This window comes from Erinaceus europaeus, chromosome 7, assembly GCF_950295315.1.
Source record: "Erinaceus europaeus chromosome 7, mEriEur2.1, whole genome shotgun sequence".
Classification (NCBI taxonomy): domain Eukaryota; kingdom Metazoa; phylum Chordata; class Mammalia; order Eulipotyphla; family Erinaceidae; genus Erinaceus; species Erinaceus europaeus.
In genome coordinates this window covers 107822204-107847387 of record NC_080168.1, presented here as the reverse complement: position 1 = coordinate 107847387, position 25184 = coordinate 107822204, and the positions used below count along the sequence as shown (strand labels likewise).

Below are 25184 nucleotides of genomic sequence, written 5' to 3'. Positions count from 1 at the left end.
AACTCACAGCATTCCTCCACTGCTCATGAAGTTTCCTTTCGTAGGTGAGGACCAGTGGCATGAAACCGAGTTTTTGTGCATGGTAACATGTGTGCTCTACCAGGTATGCAATGGCCCAGCCTTTTCTTCCTTTTCTTTTTAAATATATTAAATATTTATTTATTTATTTTATTCCCTTCTGTTGCCCTTGTCTTATTGTTGTAGTTATTATTATTGTTGTTGCTGTCGTTGGATAGGATAGAGAGAAATGGAGAGAGGAGGGGAAGACAGAGAGGGGGAGAGAAAGATAGACACCTGCAGACCTGTTTCACCACTTGTGAAGTGACTCCCCTGCAGGTGGGGAGCAGGGGGCTGGAACCGGGATCCTTACGCAGGTCCCTGCACTTTGCATCACGTGCGCTTAACCCGCTGTGCTACCGCACAATCCCCTCTTTCTATCTTTTTTAATGTGATGTCAAGGAATGAACTCAGGTGTGTATATGTGATATTACTAGGTGGCCTCTGGGTTCAATATTTTCATTTTTTATTTAGAAAAAAAGGGAGGTGGGAGCTGGGCAGTAGCACAGCGGGTTAAGCACACATGGCACAAAGTTCAAGGACCGCATAAAGATCCTGGTTTAAGCCCCTGGCTCTCCACCTGCCGGGGTCGCTTCACAAGCGGTGAAGCTGGTCTGCAGGTGTCAACCTTTCTCTTCTCTCTCGATTTCTCTCTGCCCTTTCCAACAACAGCAGCTATGACAACAGTAATAATTACTACAACTAGCACACCAACAAGGGCAACAAAATGGGAAAAATGGCCTCCAGGAGCAGTGAGCGATCTCCTAGTCCCTGGCATACTCTTTATTTTTTTAAACTTTTAAATTATTCCCACAAGTGGTCCAGAAGGTGGCACAGTGGATAAAGCATTGGATTCTCAACCATGAGGTCCTGAGTTCAGTCCCTGGCAGCACATGTGCCAGAGTGGTGTCTGGTTCTTTCTCTCTCTGCCTATCTTTTTCATGAATAAATAAACAAATTCTTTAAAAAAAAAAATTATTCCAACAAGGGATAATTATCACTGGGGATCAACACTGACACTACAAATCCACTGTTCCCAATGGCCAATTTTTTCCTTTCTATTTTATTTGATAGGACAGAAATTGAGAGGAGGAGGAGGAGATAGAGATGGAGAAAGAGACATCTACAGACAGACTTGCTTAATAGCTTTTGAACGGCCCTCTGCAGTTGGGAAGTGAGGGCCGGAACCCAGGTCCCTGTACATAGAGTAACGTGTGCTTGGATATTCCACTACCTGCCCCCAAGCATACCCTTTCTTAGCATTTTTCTTTTTAGCTTCTGGGGTTGGTGAAGGTGAGGGAGAACGCTTTCTCTTCTTGTAGTTCCCCCCCTTCTTGTCCCGTCGATCTGAATCTGGGCTGTTCACCTGCAGGTTGGAGAATTGGGATAAATGTCAATAGAAAATTCACCATGGAGACTTGTTCAGGGTGATAAGAGGAATTTTCACCTCATCAGTCAATGTCTTGGCTGAGATCTTTTTTCGGCGGGAGACAGGATTTTTATCATCATTGACTTCATAGTCCTCCTCGTTCATCCATTCGTTGAAGGTGTCTGTGTCCAGGATCCACTTTGCATGGACCTAAAGTACAAAGGAAGAGTGTCCTGGAGCCACAGCTCTGTCTGCGAAGCCCTCGCAGAATAACCCTCACGGCACAGGGAGCACTGTGTCGCCTATAAAAGGTGATCTGGTCCTGGCACTCTTCTAGCGGTGAGGCTGACGTGGGGAAATGGACACGCCGCTCACCTTCCTTGGTTTCTCAGGAGTCGGAGCATCTTCTACAGCTGCCTCAATTTCACTGGCTGGGATCCACGTGTCGTAACTGTCACAGGGAACAGAGCATGAATACCGGCGTCACTGCTCATGAAGTATGCCTCACCCCAGGTCCTTGTACATGGTAATATGTGTACTCAACCAGATGGGCCATCACACATCCCCTGGAGTTCTCATTAATAAGTAAACAAATATTTAAAATAAACAGTGTGAGGTGGGTGGGGAAGGGTTCAGGTCCTGGAACATGATGGCAGAGGACCTAGTGGGGGTTGTATTGTTATGTGGAAAACTGGCAAATGTTATGCATGTACAAATTATTGTATTTACTGTTGAATATAAAACATTAATCCCCCAATCAAGAAAAATAAATTAATTAAATAAATAAGTGTGGGAGAACTAGCATGATGGTCATACAAAAAGACTCTAATGCCTGAGGCTCCAAGATTACAGGTTCAACCCCCACACCACTATAAGCCAGAGCTGAGCAGTGGTCTGGTAGAAAAGAAAAATATAAAATAAATAAATAAACCTTAAAAACGATGTCTGGCAAAATAGCTCACTTGGACTGTGTGCTGCTCTGCCATATGAGTGAGCCAGGCTGGACTCAGCCCCACCTGCACTGAAGGGAGCTTTGGTCTCTTTTATTTTCTCTGCCTCTCCGTCCCTGTCTCTATCTGAAAAACTCACCCTGTAGTGGTGAAGCACCAGTGATAATAAATATATATATATATATCAGGAGTTGGGCAATAACACAGCGGGTTAAGCACACGTGGTGCAAAGTGCAAGGACCAGCATAAGGATCCCGGTTCGAGCCCCCAGCTCCCCGCCTGTAGGGGAGTCTCTTCACAGGCGGTGAAGCAGGTCTCCAGGTGTCTATCTCTGTCTTCCCCTCCTCTCTCGATTTCTATCCTATCCAACAACAACATCAATAACAATAATAACTACAACAATAAAACAAGGGCAACAAAAGGGAATATGAAAAAATTTAAAAATATATCTATATATATATTTCAAGAGAGGGGCCTAGCAGAGGTGCACTTGGTAGAGCGCACATGTTACCATGTTCAAGGCCCCAGGCTCAGGCCCTGGTCTTCTGCATGGGAGAAGTTTCACCAGCGGTGAGGCAGTGCTGTGGGTGTCTTTCTTTCTCTCTCCCTGTCTATCTAACCTTTCCCTCTCATTTTGTCTCTGTCTCTATCCAAAAACATTTTTAAAAAGAGAAATGGGTGGGCATAAATAGCATAATAGTTATGCTAAGAGTCTCTCATGCCTGAGGATCCGAAGTCACTGGTTCAGTCCCCTGCACCACCATAAGCTAGAGCTGAATAGTGCTCTGGTAAAAAAAAGAAAAACAAGAAAGAATACAGAAAGAGTGGAATACTTAGACCTCTCTTCTATGAATAACTAAAACAAACAACTTTATTTTAATTTCAAATATATGAGAACTAAAGAGAGGGAAAGACACCACTGTACTGCTCCAACTTTTATGGAACTTCCTCTGAGAACCATGACACCAGCTCAAATCTGGTGCTTTGTGCATAAGGTATATGCCATGCTAGGTGAGCTATCTCCTAACCTAAAATAATCTTTAAAAAACTAACCGGGGGGGGGGGGGGTGTCAGGCGGTAGCACAGCGGGTTAAGCACACATGGTGCAAAGCGCAAGGGCCGGTGTAACGATCCTGGTTCAAGCTTCCGGCTCCCCACCTGTAGGGGAGTTGCTTCACAGGTGGTGGGACAGGTCTGTAGGAATCTATCTTTTTCTCCCCCCCTGTCTTCCCTTCCTCTCTGTCCTATCCAACAACGACGACATCAATAACAACAATTACAAAAATAAATAAATAAACAGGTATGGGGGTGGGTAGTGGTGCACCTGGTTGAGCGCACATGTTACAGTGCCAAAGGACCCAGATTCAAGCCCCCAGTCCCCATCTGCAGGGGGAAAGCTTTGTGACTGGTGAAGCAGAGCTGCAGGTGTCTCTCTGTCTCTCTCCCTCTCTATCACCCTCTTCCCTCTCGATTTCTGGCTGTTTCTATCTAATAAATAAATAAAGATTTTTTTTAAATTAGGGAATAAGGGAGTCAGGCGGTAGCGCAGCGAGCTAAGTGCACATGGCGCAAAGCACAAGGACCGGCATAAGGAGCCCGGTTCAAGACCCTGGCTCCCCACCTGCAGGGGAGTCTCTTCACAGGCGGTGAAGCAGGTCTGCAGGTGTCTGTCTTTCTCTCCCCCTCTCTGTCTTCCCCTTCCTCTCTCCATTTCTCTGTCCTATCCAACAATGACAACAACAATTACATCAATAACAATAATAATAACTACAACAATAAAACAACAAGGGCAACAAAAGGAAATAAATAAATATAAAAATATATTTTTAAAAAATTAGGGAATAATCCTGGAAATGACACAGTGGATAAAATGCTGGACTCTCAAGCATGAGGTTCCAAGTTTAATCCTTGGCAGCACATATAACTGAGTGATGTTCTAGTTCTTTCTCTCTCTCTGTCATTAATAAATAAATAAAATCTGGGGGTTGGGTGGTAGTGTGCCAGGTAAGCGCACATATTTCTAAGCGCAGGAACCTGGGTTTGAGCCCTCACTCCCGACCTGCAGGGGGAGACCTCATGATGAGTGAAGCAGGTATGCAGGTGTCTTTCCCACCTCTACTCGCCTCTCCTCTCAGAACTTCTCTGTCATGTCTAATAAAACAATTAGAAAGAAAAGGAGGCGGTCGGGCAGGAGCACAGTGGGCTGAGTGCACATGGCACAACAAAGTACAACAACCGGCATAAGGGTCGCTCTCAGTTCAAGCCCCCGACTCCCCACCTACAGGTGAAGCTGATCTTGTGTCTATCTTTCTCTCTCCCCCATTTTCCCTTCTCTCCATTTCTCTATGTCCTATCCAGCAACAACAGCATCAATAACAACATAATAACAACCACAACAACGACAAAACAAGGGGGGAAAGGGGGAAAATAATAGCCTCCAGGAATAGTGGGTTCATGGTGCAGGCACTGAGCCCCAGCAATAACCCTGGAGGCAAAAAATAGATTAAGGGAGTTGGGCGGTAGTGCAGCGGGTTAAGCACCGGTGGCGCGAAGCGCAATGACCTGCATCAGGATCCTGGTTCAAGGCCCCGGCTCCCCACCTGCAGGGGAGTCGCTTCACAGGCGGTGAAGCAGGTCTGCAGGTGTCTGTCTTTCTCTCCCTTTCTGTCTTCCCTTCCTCTCTCCATTTCTCTCTGTCCTATCCAACAACAGCGACATCAACAACAACAACAAAAAAAACAAGGGCAACAAAAGGGAAAATAAATAAAAATTTAAAAAGTAATTAATTAATTTAAAAGGGGGGGGAGTTGGGTGGTAGCGCAGTGGGTTAAGTGCACGTGGCACGAAGTGCAAGGACCAGCCTAAGGATCCTGGTTCGAGCCCCCAGCTCCCCATCTGCAGGGGAGTCACTTCACAGGCGGTGAAGCAGGTCTGCAGGTGTCTGTCTTTCTCTCCCCCTCTCTGTCTTCCCTCCTCTCTCCATTTCTCTCTGTCCTATCCAACAACAAAAACATCAATAACAACAACAATAACTATAACAACAATAAAAAACAAACGGGAAAGTAAATAAATATAAAAATATATTGAAAAAAAGAAAGAAAAGAAAAAAGTGATACCAGGAGCCGTGAATTCATAGTGCCAGCACTGAATCCCTGTGATAACCCTGGTGGAAATAAAAATAAAAAATAATAGGGCAGAGGTAGATAGCATAATAGTTATACAAAGAGACTCTCATGCCTGAGACTCCAAAGACCCAGGTTCAATCCCCTACACCACCATAAACCAGAGCTGAGCAGTGCTTTGGTAAGTAAATAAATACTAAATAAAATCTGTTTAAAAATTAGAAAGAGGTGGGCAGGGATAGACAGCATAATGGTTATGCAAACAGACTGTCATGCCTGAGGCTTCGAAGTCCCAGGTTCAATCCCCTGTACCACCGCAAACCAGAGCTAATCAGTGCTCTGGTAAAAAAAAAAAAAAATAGAAAGGGGTATAACCTAGTGGTTATGCAAAAGATTTTCAGGCTCAGTTGAGGCTCTGAGGTCGCAGGTTCAATTTCAGTACCATTATAACCCAGATCTGTGCAGTACAATACTGGCATAAAAAAAAAAAAAAAAAAATCACGGTTCGAGCCCCCGGCTCCCCACCTGCAGGGGAGTCGCTTCACAGGCGGTGAAGCAGGTCTGCAGGTGTCTGTCTTTCTCTCCCCCTCTCTGTCTTCCCCTCCTCTCTCCATTTCTCTCTGTCCTATCCAATGACAACAGCAACAACAACAATAATTACAAAGGCAACAAAAGGAAATAAATAAAAAATAATAAACTTAAAAAAAAAAAATCAGAGAGACCTAGTGGGTGTGTGACAGGCACAACAGATGAAGCACTGGTCTCTCAAGCATGAGATCTGGAGTTCAGTCCCCAACACTGCATGTGCCAGAATGCCACAGTGATGCTCTAGTTCTCTACCTCCCCTTCATTAATAGATAGCGCATTAAAAAAATCAGAGAATGGGCAGGGGTAGAGAGCATAATGGTTATGCAAAGAGACTCTCATGCCAGAGGCTCCAAAGTCCCAGGTTCAATCCCTAGCACCACCACAAGCCAGAGCTGAGCAGTGCTCTGGTCTTTCTCTGCCTCTCTCTCAAAAATAAAATAAATAAAGTGATTTAAAAAAAAAAAATAGGGAATGACCACAACATAATGTACTCATGACACTCACTATATATTTTGCTTCTATATAATTGAAATGATACTAGATGTTATTATTATTTTCTTTTTAAAGGTATTTTATTATTTTTTTTTAATTTACACTAGGTTTATTGCTGGACTCCATGCTGGGACTTGGTGCCAGCACTACAAATCCACTGTTCCTGGCAGCCATTTTCTTCTTCTATTTTATTTGATAGACACAGAAAAATTAAGAAGGAAATGGGAGATAGAAACTTCACCCCTGGGGGTCGGGCGGTGGTGCTGTGGATTAAGCGCATGTGGCGCAAAGCGCAGGGACCGGCGTGAGGATCCCGGTTCGAGCCCCCGGCTCCCCACCTGCAGGGGAGTCGCTTCACAGGCAGTGAAGCAGGTCTGCAGGTGTCTAGCTTTCTCTCCCCTTCTCTGTCTTCCCCTCCTCTCTCCATTTCTCTCTGTCCTAGCCAACAACGAATTGCGTCAACAAGGGCAATAATAATAACCACAACGAGGCTACAACAAGGGCAACAAAAGGGGGAAAAAAAAATGGCCTCCAGGAGCGGTGGATTCATGGTGCAGGCACCCAGCCCAGCAATAACCCTGGAGGAAAAAAAAGAAAAAAAAGAAACTTCAACCCTGGGAGTCGGGCTGTAGCGCAGCGGGTTAAGCGCAGGTGGCGCAAAGCACAAGGACCGGCATAAGGATCCCGGTTCGAACCCCGGCTCCCCACCTGCAGGGGAGTCGCTTCACAGGCGGTGAAGCAGGTCTGCAGGTGTCTGTCTTTCTCTCCTCCTCTCTGTCTTCCCCTCCTCTCTCCATTTCTCTCTGTCCTAACCAACAACGACGACAACAACAATAATAACTACAACAATAAAACAACAAGGGCAACAAAAGGGAATAAATAAAATAAATATTAAAAAAAAGAAAGAAAGAAAAAAAGAAACTTCACCCCTGCAGGCAGGGAGGGTTGAACATGGGGCCCTGCACATGGTGTAGTGCGCCCCCTTTATTATTGTCTTTTTACCAGAGCAATACTCAGCTCTGGCTTATGGGGATTAAACCTGGGACCTTGGAGCCTCATGCATGAAAGTCTGCATAACCACTATGTTATTTCCTTGACAAACCTCTTTTTTTTTTTTTTTTTAACCAGAGCACTGTTCAGCTCTGGCTTATGGTGGTACGGGGGGATTGAACCTGGGACTTCAAAGCCTCAGGCGTTAGTCTGTTTGCATAACTATTATGCTATCTACCCTCCGCCCCAAAACTCAAATTTTTTTTATAGTGACTGAAAGACAAGATTATATCAGAGCCAACTGTAATTAAAAAAAAAAAAATTTTAATTTTTTTAATTTATTTGTTATTGGAGAGAGACAGAGAAATTGAGAGAGAAGGGGGAGATAGAGAAGAGGAGAGATAGATAGACACCTGCAGACCTGCTTCACCACCTGTGAAGTGACTCTCCTGCAGGTGGGGAGCCGGGGGCTTGAACCCAGATCCTAACCAGTCCTTGTGCTGTGTGTCATGTGCACTTAACCCACTGAGCTACCGCCCAACTCCCTGTAATTCTTTTTTAAAGATTTTTTTCCCCTTTTGTTGCCCTTGTTTTTCGTCGTCATTATTATTACTGCTGTCATTGTTGTTGAATAGGGCAGAGAGAAACTGAGAGAAGAAGGGAAGATAGAGAGGGGGAGGGAAAGACACCCGAAGACCTGCTTCACCACCTGTGAAGCAAACCCCCTGCAGGTGGGGAGCTGAGGGCTCAAACCAGGATCCTTATGTTGGTCCTTGAGCACCATGTGTGCTTAACCCACTACACCACCGCCCAGCTCCCTGTAATTCTTTTAGCCTAAGAATAATACTGTAAGTTCAAACCTCCCCTAATTTAGAGGACTCACCCAAATAGGTAGGATGGGCATAAATGAGGTGACCTAAAAATAACTCTAAAATAGTATGTTCTTGCTTTGCTAGATCTTCTCAGATTTTAGTTTCCTGTGGTACTTTAATCTGGCCCCAGCACCCCATCCTCACCTGTCAGGATAGTAGCCCCAGTGCAGAAGAACCTGCTTATCCCTCTTCATTACTGGTCGCACCCATTCCTCTGGGGACAGACAGAACAGGGAGATATAAGCGGAAGGAGCATACGAAAAGTAACTGTGCAAAAACAATTCTGGGTAGTTGGAAATAGGAACACACTGTGGTATGATCTAGGGTAGTAAGGAGAGAGGAATCTAGACACTACATAAGGTATGAATATATTTCCACCTCCCAGTCCAAGCTATCTACTGCAGTGGCCAAGAAATCAGGTCTCACCTTCTTCCAGGTTCCCTGGGACAGGATACACAACATGGGAAGCATTGCTCTTATCCTCAGTGACTGTTCCCTGGATGGCACAGGAGAAGCAGGTAAATATGGACCCTACTGAATTACTAGTGGGTGTAAATAGACCAAACTAAAATTTAACTGCACTTCTGCCTTCCCATTCATTTCTCACAATGTTATTCAAGTATGCTTTTTCTTTTTCTTTTTTTTTGAAAGTTTTATTTTATTTATTTTTACCAGAGCACTGCTCAGCTTCTGGTGGTGTGTGGGACGGACTGAACCTGGCACTTTGGAGCCTCAGGCATGAAAGTCCGTTTGCATAACCATTATGTTATCTACCTCCACCTTTTTTTTTTAATTATTTATTTTATTTATTCCCTTTTGTTGCCCTTGTTTTCTTGTTGTAGTTATTGTTGCCATCCTTCTTGGATAGGACAGAGAGAAATGGAGAGGGGAGGGGAAGACAGAGAGGGGCAGAGAAAGACAGACACCTGCAGACCTACTTCACTGCCTGTGAAGCGACTCCCCTGCAGGTGGGGAGCCGGGGGCTGGAACCCGGATCCTTACACCCGGTCCTTCGCTTTGCGCCACCTGCGCTTATCCCGTTGCGCTACCACCCGACTCCCCACCTTTTTTTTTTAATGTTTATTTATTCCCTTTTGTTGCCTTTGTTGTTTTATTGCTGTAGTTATTGTTGTTATTGTTATTTATGTCATCGTTGTTGGATATCACAGAGAGAAATGGAGAGGAGGGGAAGACAGAGGGGGAGAGAAAGACAGACACCTGCAGACCTGCTTCACCACTTTTGAAGTGACTCCCCTGCAGGTGGGGAGCCGGGGTTCAAACCGGGATCCTATGCTGGTCCCTGTGCTTTGCGCCACCTCCCACCCTTTTTTTTTTTCTTTTTTTTTCTTTACAGTTTTTATTATCTTTATTTATTGGATAGAGACAGCCAGAAATCAAGAGGGAAGGTGGTGAGAGAGAGAGAGAGAGACCTGCAGCTCTGCTTCACCACTCAGAAAGCTTTCCCCCTGCAGGTGGGGGCCAGGGGTTCAAACCCGGGTCCTTGAGTGTTGTAACATGTGCGCTCAACCAGGTGTGCCTCCACCCACTCTTTTTATTTAACTAAATTAATCAATTTTTTTTTTGTCTTCAGAGTTATTGCTGGGGTTCGGTGCATGCACTATGAATCCACTGTTCCTGGAGGGCATTTTCCCCATTTTTGTTACCCTTGTTATTATTATTGTCATTGTTTTTACTGTTGTTGTTGGATAGGACAGAAAGAAATGGAGAGAGGAGGGGAAGACAGACGGGGAGAGAAAGACAGACATCTGCAGACCTGCTTTACTGCCTGTGAAGCGACCCCCCTGCAGGTGGGAAGCTGGGGGCTTAAACTGGGATCCTCACACTGGTCCTTGTACTTCGTGCCATGTGCGCTTAACCTGATGCACTATCACAAAGCCCCCCAAGTTTGCCCTTTCTTTCTTTCTTTCTTTCTTTCTTTCTTTCTTTCTTTCTTTCTTTCTTCCCTTTTGTTGCCCTTGTTGTTTTGTTTTATTAAGTTTGCTTTTTCTAAGCACACGCTAGCTAAGTGGTTGTGGGAAATAGCTGGGATTGTGCTAATAGGGAATTAAGTCAAAGAATTAAAAATAGCTACAGACAATACTTTGAATAGATAAGCTATAAATGGGAAAAGTCAATTGTATGTGCTTATTAATAGCAACTGCTTATAATTTTAGAGTTCTAAGGAGCAAGATTTTCATATTTATTTACTTATTTATTTATTGTCTCCTGGGTTATTGCTGGGACTCGGTGCCTGCACTACAAATCCACTAGGAGCAAGATTTTCATTTATCCAATATCTGGCAATTTTTAGCTGATTGGAAGTTGATTTAGTGCCCTCCACCCCTAGCATACATACACCCAAGCCATGTCAGTTTCTAGAAATAGAGATCCAAACCTGCTGAAACTGGGAAACTAGGGATCTGACACACAGGTTGAGTACACACATTATCTTGCACAAGTGCTTGATTTCAAGCCTCCAGTTCCCACTGCTCAATTCTGGCTTATGGTGGTGTGGGGAATTGAACTCGAGACTTTGGAGCCCCAGTCCTGAGAGTCTCTTTGTATAACTATTATGCTATCTACTCCTGCCCTTTTTCTACCTCCTTTATCCTCTGAATTTCTTTCTGTTCTATTAAATAATAAAAAAATAGTAATAATAAAAAGGCTAGCAAATGAAAAAAACAGAAAGAACTGCTCAAATTTGTGGTCCGGGAGGTGGCACAGTGAGTAAAGCACTGAACTCTCAAGCATGAGGTCCCGAGTTCAATCCCTGGCAGCATATGTACCAGAGTGATGTCTGCTTCTTCCTCTCCTCCTATCTTTCTCATTAATAAATAAGCAAAGTCTTTAAAAAAAAAAAAAAAAACTTCTCAAATTTTCAGTGTTTGTGGGAGTAGATAGCAGCATAATAGTTATACAAAGAGACTCGTGACTGAGGCTCCAAAGCCCCAGGTTCCACCCCCCCACACCATGAGCCAGAGCTGAGCAGTGCTTCGGTGAAAAAAAAAATTCAATGCCAGTTTATTTACAGGTGGAGAGCCACTTTCACAGTAGTTCTTTAATTTTCATCATCATTTTTTTATTATCACCAAGATTATCTCTGGGACTTGGTACCTACACAATAAATTCACTACTTTCAGTAACCATTTTCTTCCTTTTTTTTTTTTAATTCTGCTCCCCCCCTTTTATTGCCCTTGTTGTTTTATTGTTGTTGTAGTTATTATTGCTGATGTCGTCTTTGTTGGAAAGGACAGAGAGAAATGGAGAGAGGAGCGGAAGGCAGAGAGGGGGAAGAGAAAGATAAGACACCTGCAGACCTGCTTCACCGCCTGTGAAGCGAACCCCATGCAGGTAGGGAGTCGGGGGCTCGAACCAGGATCCTTACGTCCAAGGGGCTCGAACTGGGATCCTTATGCTGGTCCTTGCACTTCATGCCATGTGTGCTTAACCATGTGCGCTTCGTGCCATGTGTGCTTAACCGCCCAATCCCCCCCTTTTTTTCCCTTTTCTTTCTTTCTTATTTGATAGGACAGAGAGAAATTGAGAAAGGAGGGAGAGGTAGGGTGAGAGAGAGAGAGAGAGAGAGACACCTGCATCACTGCTTCACTATTTATAAAGCTTGCTCCCCACAGATGGGGACAGGAGCTTAAAGCCAAGTCTTTGCACATGGTAATGTGTGCACTCAACCAGGTACACCACCACCCAGCATCCTAGGCTGCTTCTTATAAAGTATCAGGAGAGTCATAGGTTTTCTAAAACCTCTCCTGACCACACACTCACCTGGTGTCTCTTGATAATGTCCTTTAATTTCCCGAGCAGTTTGGGCTCAATGTCTGGGCAGAGAAAAATGTTAGGTCTAGAAAGGCAGTTGTTCTGTAAGGAGAAGAAAGAAATGGGATGAGATTACGGGGAAGGAGTATTTCCGATTCTCAGTTAGGCAAAGGAGAGGGATGGGGAAAGTTCCTGATTCTTACCTGCACCAGGGACTTCTCAATGGTCATGAACATTTCCACATTGCGGTCCATGCGTGATGGGTTCTGGAAATCGTAACGCCGCCTTGCAAAAAAGCAATAAACTAGTAAGTGGCATCGCTCATGTCTCGGGATGAGGGTAGATTTGTTTGTTTGTTTGTTTGGTTCTGCTTTTTGCATAGTATCTGAAACCAAATTTATCCCTGAGGCCCAGGAGAGGGGTCAGGCCCATGAGCCACAGTATTACTGTGGCAGCCTTTTGGGCCAGTGCCTGCCGTAAGCTGGACAAGCCCTGAACTTGACACAGCTGCTATGTGGCTTTTTTCTTTAACTGGAGTACTATTTAGCTCTAGCTGGTGCTGGTACTGGGAACTGAACCTGGGACCTCAGAGCATCTGGTCTGAAAATCTTTTGTATAATCATCATGCCATTTCTCATCAATATGTGTCTTTTTATCATGAGAAAATAGGAGGTAATCTTGCTCACAGTTGTTGCCAAAAACTTCTGGGAGTGTGTTCACTGATCTCAACTCCACATTTTTCCCCTTTGCCAGGGTTATTGCTGGGGCTTGGTGTCTGCAGCATGAATCCACTGTTCCTGGAGGCTATTTTTTTCCCTTTTGTTGCCTTTGTTGGTTTATTAATGTTGTGGTTATTATTTTGTTATTGATGCCATCATTGTTGGATAGAACAGAGAGACATGGAAAGAGGAGGGGAAGACAACGAAGGGAAGAGAAAGACACCTGCAGACCTGCTTCACTGCCTGTGAAGCGACCCCCTGCATGTGGGGAGCTGGGAATCCTTACACTGGTCCTTGAGCTTTGTGCCACCTGCACTTATCCCACTGCACTACTGCCCAACTTCCTCAATTCCACATTTTTATACTTAGTCCCAAAAGGACAAAGAAAAACTTGAGATACCAATCTAAAGAACCCTCTTTCCTTTATAATCATGCATTGCTACACACACATATTCTCTCTCTATTTTGGCTCTGACTCATAGCCATTTTCCTGATTTAGCAAGTCTGGTCTACTAACCTCGGAAAGTAAGAAAATTGCAATAAAAAAAGAAAACTGCAAGAATGTCTACCTATGTTCTCCTACCTTATAATGGTTTATTCCCTCTACAAAAAATGTTAAGAAACATAGAAACAGGGAGTCGGGCGGAAGCACAGCGGGTTAAGTGACATGGCTCAAAGTGCAAGGACTGGCCTAAGGATCCCAGTTTGAACCCCCGGCTCCCCACCTGCAGGGGAGTCGGAGAAGCAGGTCTGCAGGTGTCTGTCTTTCTCTCCCCCTCTTTTGTCTTCCACTCCTCTCTCCATTTCTCTCTGTCCTATCCAACAACGACAACATCAATAACAACAGCAACAACAAAAACAAGGGCAACAAAAGGGAAAATAAATAAATGTAATTAAAAAAAAAAAAGAAACAGAGAAAAATGATCTCTGTGGTCTGGCAGGTGGCACAGTGGATAAAACATTGGATTCTCAAGCATGAGGTCCTGAATTCAATCCCCTACATGTACCTGGTTCTTTTTTCTTCTTTCTCATTAGTAAATAAGTAAAATCTAAAAGAGAGAGAGAAATGATCTTACCATCCCTGGTCACTCTTGAATTTGTAGGCAGCTGCAAGTATGTGGCACAGGGAGCCTCCTGCTTTGAAATCTAGGAAACATTTGATCTACAAGATTGAGATAGGACAGAAATATGTGACAAATGCTAAATTTTATTACTTTAGCAATCCTATCACAAAACCCTATGCTGAACTGATATCTATCTCAGAATTAAGAGTTCTTGAACCCCTGTTACATTGTGTCACATGGACCAGTTGAATGTAAGAGAAACTGATATTTGTGAAGCCCCTTTCTGTGCTAAGCACTTTCCTAGGTTACCTCATTAAGCAATACAGAAACCCTACAAGGCAGATGTTTATTCATACACAGTATTACCAGCACAAGACTGAGATAGGTCTGGTGGAAAATTCCCAAATCTTAAAAACCATGAAACATATAAAACTCCAAAATAAAATCCCTCCAGTTAGGAGGTTTCACCCACCCCCACCCCACCCCTTGCACTTGCACTCACCGGCAGTTTAGTGAGTGGTGCATTGCTGACATGTTTGCCAAAAACTTCTTCCTGAAATTGAAGCAACTGTACAACCAGGCTAGACAAGGATTTGTTGGTGGGTGGTTCGGCTTGTATATACTATGGGAAAAGAGAAAAGGAAAGACAAATAAGACTCCCATGGGGGGGAATAAATGTCTCTTGCTCATTTCCCAGGCGCCCTGGAAACATATGGGGCGGTGAAAATAGAGTTTTCTTCTCTCCACACTAGTCTCCATAATGAAAATGGCAGAAGGTAGGCCCTAGACCCCTTCATCAGGAATCTGGAATTCTGCTACCACCAATGCAGGCTGCCCATGTTGGAAGTTGGAGATTACCTACTCTTCCTGAAATTGAAGTTGCAGGACCCTGACCACTAGCCAACAGCACTGAGGTGTGTGAGGGTCTGAGGGTTAACTGAGTTCGGGAAACAACACCAGAGGCTCTGAGCAAGACAACATATATTCCTTTGTGAAAGGCCAAGAATCCTTCCTTCTTTAATGTAGCCTGATATCCAGAAAGGTGCTAGGAAGTAGGATTGGGCAAACCGACTGATAGTAAGCTTGTATGTCCTACTTATTTTTTTTTTAAATATTTTATTTATTCCCTTTTGTTGCCCTTGTTGTTTTATTGTTGTAGTTATTATTGTTGTTAATGATGTTGTTGTTGTTGGATAGGACAGAGAGAAATGGAGAGAGATGGGGAAGACAGAGAGGGGAGAGAAAGTTAGACACCTGCAGACCTGCTTCACCGCTGTTGAAGCGACCCCCCTGCAGGTGGGGAGCCGGGGGCTCCAACTGGGATCCTTATACTGGTCCTTGCGCTTTGCGCCACCTGCGCTTAACCTGCTGCGCTACCGCCTGACTCCCTGTATGTCCTACTTCTACAGGCAAGACTGGGCATAAATGTCCGCAGGCCCTCCAAAATGAGAAGGATCAGTCAGTTACTCAGCTCCTACCTCTTCTGATGGGGAAAAGCAAGAAATGGGTGTTTTCTGTGTAAACCTGCAATTAAACATTTCCACACTAAGCTACCTAGCATCCCAGCCTGCTGTTCCAATTTAAATGTGAGCCAGAAGAATAACTTTCTCTTTACCTTTTGACCTCATTTTCCTCAACCCTAATCACAGAGAAGCCAGTTCCTCTCAGTGGGAGGTGTAAAGAGATCACAAGAGGAAAAGGTAAATGACAAAGAGCTGAGTTGGGAAACAGAATCAGGTCACAGGCTGTCAATCCCCCTTGGGCCAGTGACTAAGCCCCTAGACTGATCTTTCTTCCCAAAGGTCAGAGGTAAAAGCCTGGGAACCAAGGCCTCACACTGAGGTACCACAAGTCACAGACCCAGCAGCTGTTTGTCAAGATTCTGACAATGATATTAAGCAGGAGCAGGGGGTAGTCTCCCAAATCGCCCATCGCACTTCTGACAGGCTACAGAGCTGGACAGGAGGAACCTGGAAGTTGAAGGAAAGGAAAGGCAGAGAGAGAGGCCCCTGACTGGGGCTAGTGAGAAGGGTGGGCGAGACAGATCCTCTCCAGAGGCGGGGGGGGGGGGGGGGACCAAAAAAAACAAAAACACATGTATAGATGGCCTCTTCAAGCAGGCTTGAAGACAAAGACAACACCAGGAAGAGGTTTGGCAGAAAAGACAGGTGAGGCTTCTGGCACCCTTTGTTCACTACCTTAGTCTCTCCAGTCCTGGGGTGGGGGTGAGGGGCTGGAGACAGTGCGTGTGCCCTGGCACTGAACCCCACGGCCACGGGCAGGGCAGGGCAGGGCAGGGCAAGGCGAGGTTTCATTGTGAAACTACAGGACGGTTTAAGAAGGGGCCGCTCGCTGCTCGGCAAGCCCTGGCTCCCAAAGAGGATCGGTAGCCCTTTGGGTGGAGGTGGGGAGCAGAGCGGTAAAGACAGGTGACCCGGGGGTGGGGGCTGGGGGGCGCCGGCTGCCGAGCGGCCCCTGCGGGGCCTGTTCCCGTGGCCCGCGGGTCTCTCCCGGCGAACAAACACAAAGCACCGGGAGGCCTCAGCCCTGCGGGCACCAGGCTCCGCGGGGCGCGCTGCGGGGGTGGGGGGCAGCCGGCCCCTTTCCTCTCTCCTGTCTCCCGGGAAAGCCCCGAAGACCCGGGCCCTGGGGCGGGAGGGCTGCGGGGCGCCGGAGAAAACAGGGGCAGAGGGCGCGGCGGGGAGGCGGCGCGGGGGGCGCGGGGCGCGCAGGCTGCGCCCAGGCCGCGGGGAGGGGCCGCGGGGGTGGGAGGCTCCGGGCGCCGGGCCGCGTCCTTTGTCCCGCCCCCGGCCCGCGCACCTTCTTGTAGTTCTTGCCGAGCCACAGCCGCACGTTGTCGAACTGGGTCACGGTGTCCGCGGCCTCGTAGTACTTCACGTTGGGGCCGCCGTCCTTCTTCCGCACCGCCATCTTCTCGGGCTCGGGCCCCGCCGCCGCCGCCCGCCCCGCTCAGCGCAGCTCCCGCCTCCTCCGCCTCCTCCTCCGCCCGCCTCCCGCCGCCTCCCGCCCGGCGGCCGCCTCCTCCCGCCGCCTGGCTCGGCCCCGGCCCCGCGCAGCGCCCCCTGCCGGTCGGCCTCAGCGACAGCCGCGCACCCGGCGGCGGAGGCAGGAGCCTCGGAGGGGCGGCTGCTTCCTGGAGGGGGCGCCCATCTCCCTGCTCCGGACGCGAAACGAGTTTTCTTTTTTGCCTCTTAGCCGGGCGGGTGCGGCGCCGCTGTAGCCTCCCTCCATCTGCCGTGACCAGCCCCGGGCTGCGGGGGCAGCACCTCGCTCGCCCCCAGCTCCGGAGCTCCCCACCCCACTGCTTCAAAAGTGCCCCCGCCTCAACTCCTGACCGCCCACCGCCCACCGCCCACCGCCCTCAGTGCGTCCCGGGGTCTCCCGGCTGCACTTCCCCCCCACCCCGACCCCCAGCTGCTCCCGTCCGGCCACTTTCACTGCAGCCATCGCCTCGGCAGTAGCTTTGTGTTCCAGGAGCCCCGCGACTCCGCAGGGCAGGAGCCCCGGGCGCGAGCCGCACTGGCCCCCGCACTTGCTCGGAGTGGAGAAGCGCGGTGGCGAGCGGCCGCGGGGCTCAGGGTGTCTGTGCGCGGCGGGTCTGGCTCCCCGCAGCCGCACGCGCGCCCTGGTCACGGCGCGAGCCCCTTCTGTAAGCGCGCGGCGGAGGGCGGTTTTGGAAGTCACGGTGGCCGAGTGGTTAAGGCGTTGGACTCGAAATCCAATGGGGTTTCCCCGCACAGGTTCGAATCCTGTTCGTGACGGCCGTTTTTTTCTTTTCTTTTTTTTTCTTTTCTTTCTGCTCTCCTTCGGGACGTATAAAAGGAACCCTGGGTCTCTGTAATGTCTTTTCCTTTCTAATTCGGAAATAGAAGTCGAAAGGTCTCAACCCCAGGATTTAGAAGAAGAGCGATCAGAGGAAGCTTCATTGTGCAGCTTTCACGGGCTTATAGTCAGGCTGGCGAAGGAGAGCTTCAGTATACATTGTTTCATTATTTGGGGAGGGAGATAGCAAAGGATTTTTGAGAATTTGGGAATCTGAATTTCCGTTTTGTAATAAATAGCTAGAATTGGATTTTTCAGGAAAAGATCACTTCTGGATTTCATGACCAGAAATTCTGTGGGTATTATTTACAACGAAGACCCAGAAAGCAGGGCGTTCTCTGCTTTGAATTTTCTTAAGGAAGTGAACCTCAGGTGTAGCTGAGCTAGCAGAGAACAGCCTGATGATTGAAACAGCAGCAGGAAGATCAAGCAGGGGCTACAGTGTGGGAACACAAATGCAGCCCCAGATCCTTTTTATTTTTCAACTTTTCACTTTTTTCTTTTTAAAGTTAAGTGTACATGCCAGATACTTTTTTGTATCTTTTTTGATACTTTTTTTATTTCTCCATGTTTTAACCAAGCAAGAGAATTGATTCTGTTTTTCTGTAACCACTAAGCCTTCTATACACAACTCTATACACAACTTCACTCAGATCGCTTCCTATCATCAATTTCTGATTGTGGGGAATATCTACAATACTTGTTGAGGTTCTTTCTGTATTTCATTTTCATATCTCTATGTCTGTCTGTCTGTCTCTCTCTCTCTCTCCCAGGGCTTCCTTGCCCCAGGCCAACCTTTTCAAATAGAGAGACAAAACTAGAGAGAGATAATCTAGAGAAAGACAACACAACACTGAAGTTTCCCTCATTGTGATAGGAGCCAGGATCAAATCCAGATGTGCACATGGCAAACAAAGCTGGAGAACTATCAAGGTGAGGTTTTTACCAGAGCCCTGCTCAGCTCTGTATTATGGTGATATGGGGGATTGAATTTGGGACTTTGAAGCCTCAAGGCTTGAAAGTCTCTTTAGATAACCATTACGCTAATCTCCCCCAACCTAGGTGAGTTATCTTGTTCACACTCATCTCTTAAAAAAAAAAAAAATTAATGGGGGGGAGTCGGGCGGTAGAGCAGCGGGCTAAGCACACGTGGCACAAAGCACAAGGATCTGCAGAAGGATCCTGGTTTGAGCCCCCAGCTCCCCATCTGCAGGGGAGTCACTTCACAGGCAGTGAAGCGGGTCTGCAGGTGTCTTTTTCTCTCCCCCTCTCTGTCTTCCCTTCCTCTCTCCATTTCTCTGTCCTATCCAACAACGAAGACAGACAACAATAATAATTACAACAATAAAGCAACAAGGGCAACAAAAGGGAATAAATAAATAAATAAAACTTAAAAAAAAAGTTAAAAACAACAACAACAAAATGGGGCGGTGGTAACGTAGCGGGTTATGCGCACATGGCGTGAAGCCCAAGGACCTGAGTAAGGATTTTTAGTGAGAGACCCAGACCACCACTCTGGCACATGTGATAATGGACATCAAACTTGGAAGCTTATGCTTTGGGAGTCGAACACTTTATCCACTACGCCATCTCCTGGGCCACTTGGCACTCATCATCCCCACCCCACCCCCCGAGATTTATTTTCTTTCTTTTTTTAATATTTATTTACTCCCTTTTGTTGCCCTTGTTGTTTTATTGTTGTACTTATTATTGATATCGTTAATGTATAGGACAGAGAGATGGAGAGAGGAGGGGAAAACAGAGGAGGGAGAGAAAGACACCTTCAGACCTGCTTCACTGCTTGTGAAGCATTTCCCCTGCAGGTGGGGACCGGGGGCTCCAACCGGATCATTCTGCCGGTCCTCCTGCACTTAACCCGCAGCGCTACCACCCGACTCCCCTGAGATTTATTTTCATGAGAGGATAAGAAATATTGTAGGCAATGGGAGTTGCCTTTTTCTCCCCTCTCTGTCTTTGCCTCCTCTCTCCATTTCTCTCTGTCCTATACAACAACAAGGACATCAATAATAACTACAACAATAAAACAATAATGGCAACAAAAGGGAATGAATAAAATTTTTTAAATACCTATAAAAGTTTTTGTAAACAGTGGCATCAGTATGGTTGAGTGGTATAAGGCACTGCGTTCAAGAAATATTGTAGTGGTCTGGGAGGTGGCGCAGTGGCTAAGGCACTAGACTCTCAAGCATGAAGTCCTAGTTCAATCCACGGCAGCACATGTACCAGAGTGATAGCTGGTTCTTTCTCTCTCTCCTATCTTTCTCATTAATAAATAAAATCTAAAAAAAAAAAAAGAAAAGAAAGAAAGAGGGGCCAGGTGGTGGCAGCACCTGGTTGAGCGCACATGATACAACGTGCAAGGACCAGGGTTCCAGCCTCCAGTCCCCACCTGCAGGGGGAAAGCTTTGCAAATGGTGAAGCAGTGCTGCAGGTGTTTCTCTGTCTCTCTCCCTCTCTAGCTCCCCCTTCCCTCTCAATTTCTGGCTGTCTTTATCCAATAAATAAAGATAATTTTTAAAAAATTAAAAAATATATATTGTAGACAGACAAACCAGACGACCCACAGGGACAAAAGCCCTAATCTCAGCTCTGACATATACAGTGCAGGGAAGTCCTGTACTCTAGTTCCTTTTCAATCTTAATTTATTTTTTAATTAATTTATTTTTGGACAGAGACAGAGAAATTGAGATGGGGAGATAGGGAGAGAGATACCTGCAGCCCTGCTTCACCACGTGTGAAACTTTACCCCTGCAGGTGGGGACCGGGGACTCAAACCTACGTACTTGCAATGTGTGTGCTCAGCTAGGTGCGCCACAGCCTGGCCGCATTTATTTCTTATTAATTTATTTATTGGACAGATATTGAGAGGGAAGAAGGAGATAGAGAGGGAGAGAGATAAAGAGACACCTGCAGCCCTGCTTCACTGCTTGTGAAGCTTTCCCCCCTGCAGTGGGGACTAGGGTTTGAGTCCAGGCGTTTGCGCACTGGGATGTCTGTGTTCAACCAGGTATGCCTCCACCCAGCCCTAGTTTTAAATTTTTTTTTAAATATTTATTTTATTTATTCCCTTTTGTTGCCCTTGTTGTTTTTTATTGTTGTAGTTATTATTGTTGTTGTCGTTGTTGGATAGGACAGAGAGAAATGAAGAGAGGAGGGGAAGACAGAGAGGGGGAGAGAAAGATAGACACCTGCAGACCTGCTTCACCACCTGTGAAGCGACTCCCCTGAAGGTGGGGAGCCGGGGTTCGAACCGGGATCCTTATGCCGGTCCTTGTGCTTTGCGCCACCTGCGCTTAACCTGCTGCGCTACAGCCCGACTCCCTAGTTTTAAATTTTTTAAAAAAATATTTATCTATTTATTTATTTTCCCTCGTTTTCTATTGTTGTTGTAGTTATTATTGTTGTTATTGATGTCATCATTAGATAGGACAGAGAGAAATGGAGAGAGAGGGAGGGAAAGATAGACACCTGCAGACCTGCTTTACCACCTGTGACTCTCCTGCAGGTGGGGACCCGGGGGCTAGAACTGGGATCCTTATGCAGGTCCTTGCGCTTTGCACCACCTGTGCTTATCCTGCTGAGCTACCGCCCGACTCCCCTAGCCCCCATTTTTAAAACTATTTATTAACACAATAGAAGAGGGAGGGTAATAAGGCATCATATATATACTTTTTTTTCCCCAGCCCAAGATGCTCAGGATCCAGCTTAGGACCTTATGCCCAAGAGTTCAATTCCTTAGTCACCAAACCCCTTCCAAGGGCTGCCTGATCCTATTTTGTGCTTGCTGTCAGAAGTAAATATCTGGAGAATGGTTGGGGAAGTGGTACAGTGGTAAACTTTAAGATTTCTATGAAGAGGGCTGGGGAAATGCCATAATGACTATGCAAAAGACTTTTATGTCTGAGTTTCTAAGGTCCCAGGTTCAATCCTTAGTACCATCCATGAGCCAGAGTTGAGCAGTTCTCTATTTAAAAAAAAAAAAAAAAAAACTATATGAAATAAAATCCTGAGTTTGGTTTTCATCATCACACATGCTGTTCTCTTTGGTAAATATATGGAGGGTCTAGGCCAAAATTGACCAGCAGAGGGCAACCGACAACTATGCAGGAAGGAAAGAAGGCTCCACTGGTTACAAAATGGAGGATCTCCGTGAGCAAGCTGGTAGAGACTTGTAGGTGATGTCTCCCTCTCAAATGCTTCAGTTGTGATTTTCAGGGGGGAGAAGCCAAAGGTCTGGGTCTTGAAACTTCCTGCAGAACAGATCATTTCAAAATACTTACTTGCCTAAGTTTGCAGCACCCCTCTCCTTTTTTTCTTGTTTTGTTAATCTGATGGCTCACCAGACACAAAGTCTGTGGTCCTGGCAGATCTCTCCCCTTTGTTTTCTTTTAATTTCAGTTAGAGACAGAGAAGAGAGAGAACACTGCTCTACTGTTCATGAACCTTCCCCTCAGAACCCTGGTTTTTGTATAAATGACACAAAGTTTACATCCCACTTGGTAATTTACCTCCCCGCCCATCTTCCACAGACAGATACCCTTCCAAATAACACTTTCAAATCCCACTATTCCTGTAAGCCATCCCTCCCTCCCCTTCTTTTTAAATTAAATTTTTTTTATTATCATCTTTATTTATTGGATAAAGATAGCCAGAAATCGAGAGGGTGGGGAAAACAGAGAGGGAGAATGTCAGAGAGAAACCTGTAGCCCTGCTTCACTACTTTCAAAGCTTTTCCTTTGCAGGTGGGACCAGGGGCTCGAACCAGGGTCCTTGCACATTGTAATATGTGAGCTCAACCAGGTGCGCCACTACGCAGCTCCACTTTTTAAAATTTTTAATACTTAACTTGATAGGACAGAAAGAAATTGAAGGGAAGGGAGACAGACAGAGACACCTACATCACTGCTTCACTCTTCATGAAGCATTCCCCCTGGCTGCTGGAGACTAGGGGATTAAAACTGGATCTTTGTGCCTGATACTGTGTGCCTGTGTGTGCTCAACCAGGTACAACACTGCTGGGTTATTAAGCCACTAGGTTTTGTGGTTTTTTTTTTTTTTTTTTTTTAGTCTTTGACTAGTAATTTTTTTTAAATTTTTTTTTTTAAGAAAGAATTAATTAACAAAACCATAGGGTAGGAGGAGTACAACTCCACACAATTCCCACCGCCCAATCTCCATATCCCACCCCTCCCCCGATAGCTTTCCCATTCTCCATCCCTCTGGGAGCATGGACCCAGGGTCCTTGTGGGTTGCAGAAGGTAGAAGGTCTGGCTTCTGTAATTGCTTCCCCGCTGAACATAGGCGTTGACTGGTCGGTCCATACTCCCAGTCTGCCTCTCTCTTTCCCTAGTAGGGTGGGTCTCTGACTAGTAATTTTTTAATATTCATTTATTCCCTTTTTGTTGCCCTTGTTTTATTGTTGTAGTTAGTTTGCTGTTGGGATAAGACAGAGAGAAATGGAGAGAGGAGGGGAAGACAGAGAGGGAGAAAGACACTTGCAGACCTGCTTCACCGCTTGTGAAGCAACCTCGCTGTAGGTAGGTAGCCAGTGGCTCCAACCAGGATCCTTGCGCTGGTCCTTGCACTTAGTGCCACATGTGTTTAACCTCCTGTGCTACTGCCTGACTCACTAAGCCACTAGGCTTTTAACTTTTTTTTATTGTCTTTATTAGATAGAGACAGCCAGAAACTGAGAGGGGAGAGGAGAGAGAGGAAGAGAGACAGAGACACCAGCAGCACTGCTTCACTACTCATGAAGCTTTCCCCCGCAGGTGGGGACCAGGGACTCAAACCAGGGTCCTTGCGCATTGTCCATTATGTATCTCTCTCTCCCTGAACCACTAATTTTTTTTTTTTTTTTTTTTTTTTTTTAAATTTTTTTTTTTTAATATTTATTTTATTTATTTATTCCCTTTTGTTGCCCTTGTTGTTTTATTGTTGTAGTTATTATTGTTGTTGTTGTTGGATAGGACAGAGAGAAATGGAGAGAGGGAGGGGATGACAGAGAGGAGGAGAGAAAGATAGACACCTGCAGACCTGCTTCACCGCCTGTGAAGCGACTCCCCTGCAGGTGGGGAGCCGGGGTTCGAACCGGGATCCTTATGCCGGTCCTTGTGCTTTGCGCCACCTGCGCTTAGCCCGCTGCACTACAGCCTGACTCCCTGAACCACTAATTTTAAATGAGTTTCTAAGACATTGTATTATTTATTTTGCCTCAAGGATTATTGTTGGGGCTCCATGTGAGCACTATAAATCCACTGCTCTTGTGGCCATTTTTCCATTTTTATTGGATAGGGCAGAGAAACTGAGAGAGGTGGTGGAGAGGGGGAGAGGAAGAAAGGCACCTGTAGACCTGCTTCACTGCTTGTGAAGCAACCCCCCTGCAAGTGGGGAGTTGGGTTCTTGAACAGGGATCCTTGCATGGGTCCTTGTGCTTCGCACTATGTGCACTTAACCCCGTGGGCTACTGCCAGCTCCCTCTTACTTTTTTGCCTCCAGGGTCATTGCTGGGGTTCAATGCCTGCACCATGAATCCACTGCTCCTGGAGGCCATTTTTTCCCCCTTTTGTTGCCCTTGTTGTAACCTCCTTGTGGTCATTATTGCTGCTGTTGATGTTCATTGTTGGATAGGACAGAGAGAAACCGAGAGAGGAGGGGAAGGCAGAGAGGAGGAAAGATAGACACCTGCAGACCTGCTTCACTCACACGTATCCATAAACTAGGGCAAAATATATACCTGAAAGCAGAAGTATACTAGAGTTTCCAGTGAGTACCCCCCCAACACTTCATCTGCACTACTCCAGCCTTTACATCCATAATTGTTCAACAATTTGTTTGGATTTGTATGTTAACCCTCTTTTCAGCCACCAGGTTCCAGATGCCGACATGATTCGGACCAGACTTTCCTGGACAGACGACCCCACCAATGTGTCCTGGAGCTCCATTTCCCTAGAACCCCACCCTACTAGGGAAAGAGAGAGGCAGACTGGACTATGGATCAGCCAGTCAACACCCATGTTCAGTGGGGAAGCAATTACAGAAGCCAGACCTTCCACCTTCTGCAACCCACAATGATCTTGGGTCCATGCTCCCAGAGGGATAGAGAATGGGAAAGCTATCAGGGGAGGGGATGGGATATAGAGATCTGGTGGTGGGAATTGTATGGAGTTGTACCCCTCCTATCCTACGGTTTTGTTAGTCTTTTTAAAATAAATTTAAAAAAATAAATGATTCCCACCACAAAAAAATGAAAAGGCGGGGGTCGGGCAGTGGCGCAGTGGGTTAAGCGCATGTGGCGCAAAGCGCAGGGACCGGCGTAAGGATCC

The 25184-nt window shown here is 46.2% G+C and overlaps 1 protein-coding gene, 1 long non-coding RNA gene and 2 other non-coding genes across 11 annotated transcripts in view; 2 read left to right on the top strand and 2 right to left on the bottom strand.

Moving 5' to 3' along the window:
* The window catches only part of SMARCC2 (SWI/SNF related, matrix associated, actin dependent regulator of chromatin subfamily c member 2), a 43276-nt gene extending 26261 nt beyond the window's left edge, over positions 1 to 17015 (bottom strand). For 5 of the 8 annotated variants that reach the window (XM_060195154.1, XM_060195158.1, XM_060195155.1 and 2 more), the window contains exons 1-10: positions 16815 to 17015; positions 14497 to 14616; positions 14007 to 14092; positions 12415 to 12496; positions 12221 to 12313; positions 8867 to 8936; positions 8585 to 8654; positions 1802 to 1877; positions 1505 to 1636; positions 1308 to 1423 (exon numbers count right to left, since the gene is read on the bottom strand). In XM_060195154.1, coding sequence (XP_060051137.1) covers positions 1308 to 1423; positions 1505 to 1636; positions 1802 to 1877; positions 8585 to 8654; positions 8867 to 8936; positions 12221 to 12313; positions 12415 to 12496; positions 14007 to 14092; positions 14497 to 14616; positions 16815 to 16925 — 956 coding nt within the window. In that variant the 5' untranslated portion in view covers positions 16926 to 17015. The remainder of the gene's footprint in view (positions 1 to 1307; positions 1424 to 1504; positions 1637 to 1801; positions 1878 to 8584; positions 8655 to 8866; positions 8937 to 12220; positions 12314 to 12414; positions 12497 to 14006; positions 14093 to 14496; positions 14617 to 16814) is intronic. The other 3 variants (XM_060195160.1, XM_060195156.1, XM_060195161.1) reach the window with 2 other exon arrangements.
* Positions 12591 to 12723, bottom strand: LOC132539679 (small nucleolar RNA SNORA5). Its single transcript, XR_009551008.1, has one exon. It is a non-coding gene; the product is annotated as a small nucleolar RNA SNORA5 (small nucleolar RNA).
* Positions 15900 to 24843, top strand: LOC132539490 (uncharacterized). Its single transcript, XR_009550813.1, has 3 exons — positions 15900 to 16162; positions 21543 to 21652; positions 24723 to 24843. It is a non-coding gene; the product is annotated as an uncharacterized LOC132539490 (long non-coding RNA).
* TRNAS-CGA (transfer RNA serine (anticodon CGA)) lies at positions 17695 to 17776 on the top strand. The gene has a single exon. It is a non-coding gene; the product is annotated as a tRNA-Ser (tRNA).
* Positions 24844 to 25184: the final 341 nt, after the last annotated feature.